Genomic DNA, 599 nt, shown 5'->3' on the forward strand with positions numbered 1-599 from the left:
CATCTTCCTCCTCACTGATGCTCAGCCTCCTCATCCTCCTCACTGATGCTCAGCCTCCTCATCCTCCTCCTCACTGATGCTCAGCCTCGTCACTGATGCTCAGCCTCCTCATCCTCCTCACTGATGCTCAGCCTCCTCATCCTTCCTCCTCACTGATGCTCAGCCTCCTCATCCTCCTCACTGATGCTCAGCCTCCTCATCCTCCTCCTCACTGATGCTTAGCCTCGTCACTGATGCTCAGCCTCCTCATCCTTCCTCCTCACTGATGCTCAGCCTCCTCATCCTCCCCGCAGCGCTGCAGGCGGTGTCGGCCGACCTCCTGCATCCTCTCGCGCTCGGCTGTGAGACGCGCGGCGCGCGCATCGTGCAGATCTGCCTCGGCTGCATGCAGCGGCTGATCACGCACGGCGCGCTGTCGGTGCCCGCCGGCGCCACAGTCGTGCGCACCCTCTGGAGCCTCATGGAGGGCGGCATCGAGGAACTGAAGCTGCTGCAGACGATCATCATACTGCTGACGACGAACAGCATCGTGCAGGGAGACAGCCTCGCGATGGTACGTGGAGGGCGGGAGGGAGGGAGGGAGGGAGGAGGGAGGGAGG

At 63.1% G+C, this 599-nt stretch overlaps 1 protein-coding gene across 1 annotated transcript in view; it reads left to right on the top strand.

The window, feature by feature from the left end:
* Nucleotides 1-265: 265 nt before the first annotated feature.
* Nucleotides 266-599, top strand: part of LOC106820290 (protein MON2 homolog) — a gene marked incomplete at its 3' end in the record, with an annotated part of 2,361 nt that continues 2,027 nt past the window's right edge. The window contains exon 1 of the mRNA XM_014824810.1: nucleotides 266-553. Within this exon, the coding sequence (XP_014680296.1) occupies nucleotides 266-553 (288 nt within the window). The remainder of the gene's footprint in view (nucleotides 554-599) is intronic.

This window comes from Priapulus caudatus, unplaced genomic scaffold (genome assembly GCF_000485595.1).
Source record: "Priapulus caudatus unplaced genomic scaffold, Priapulus_caudatus-5.0.1 Scaffold9658, whole genome shotgun sequence".
Classification (NCBI taxonomy): Eukaryota; Metazoa; Priapulida; class Priapulimorpha; order Priapulimorphida; family Priapulidae; genus Priapulus; species Priapulus caudatus.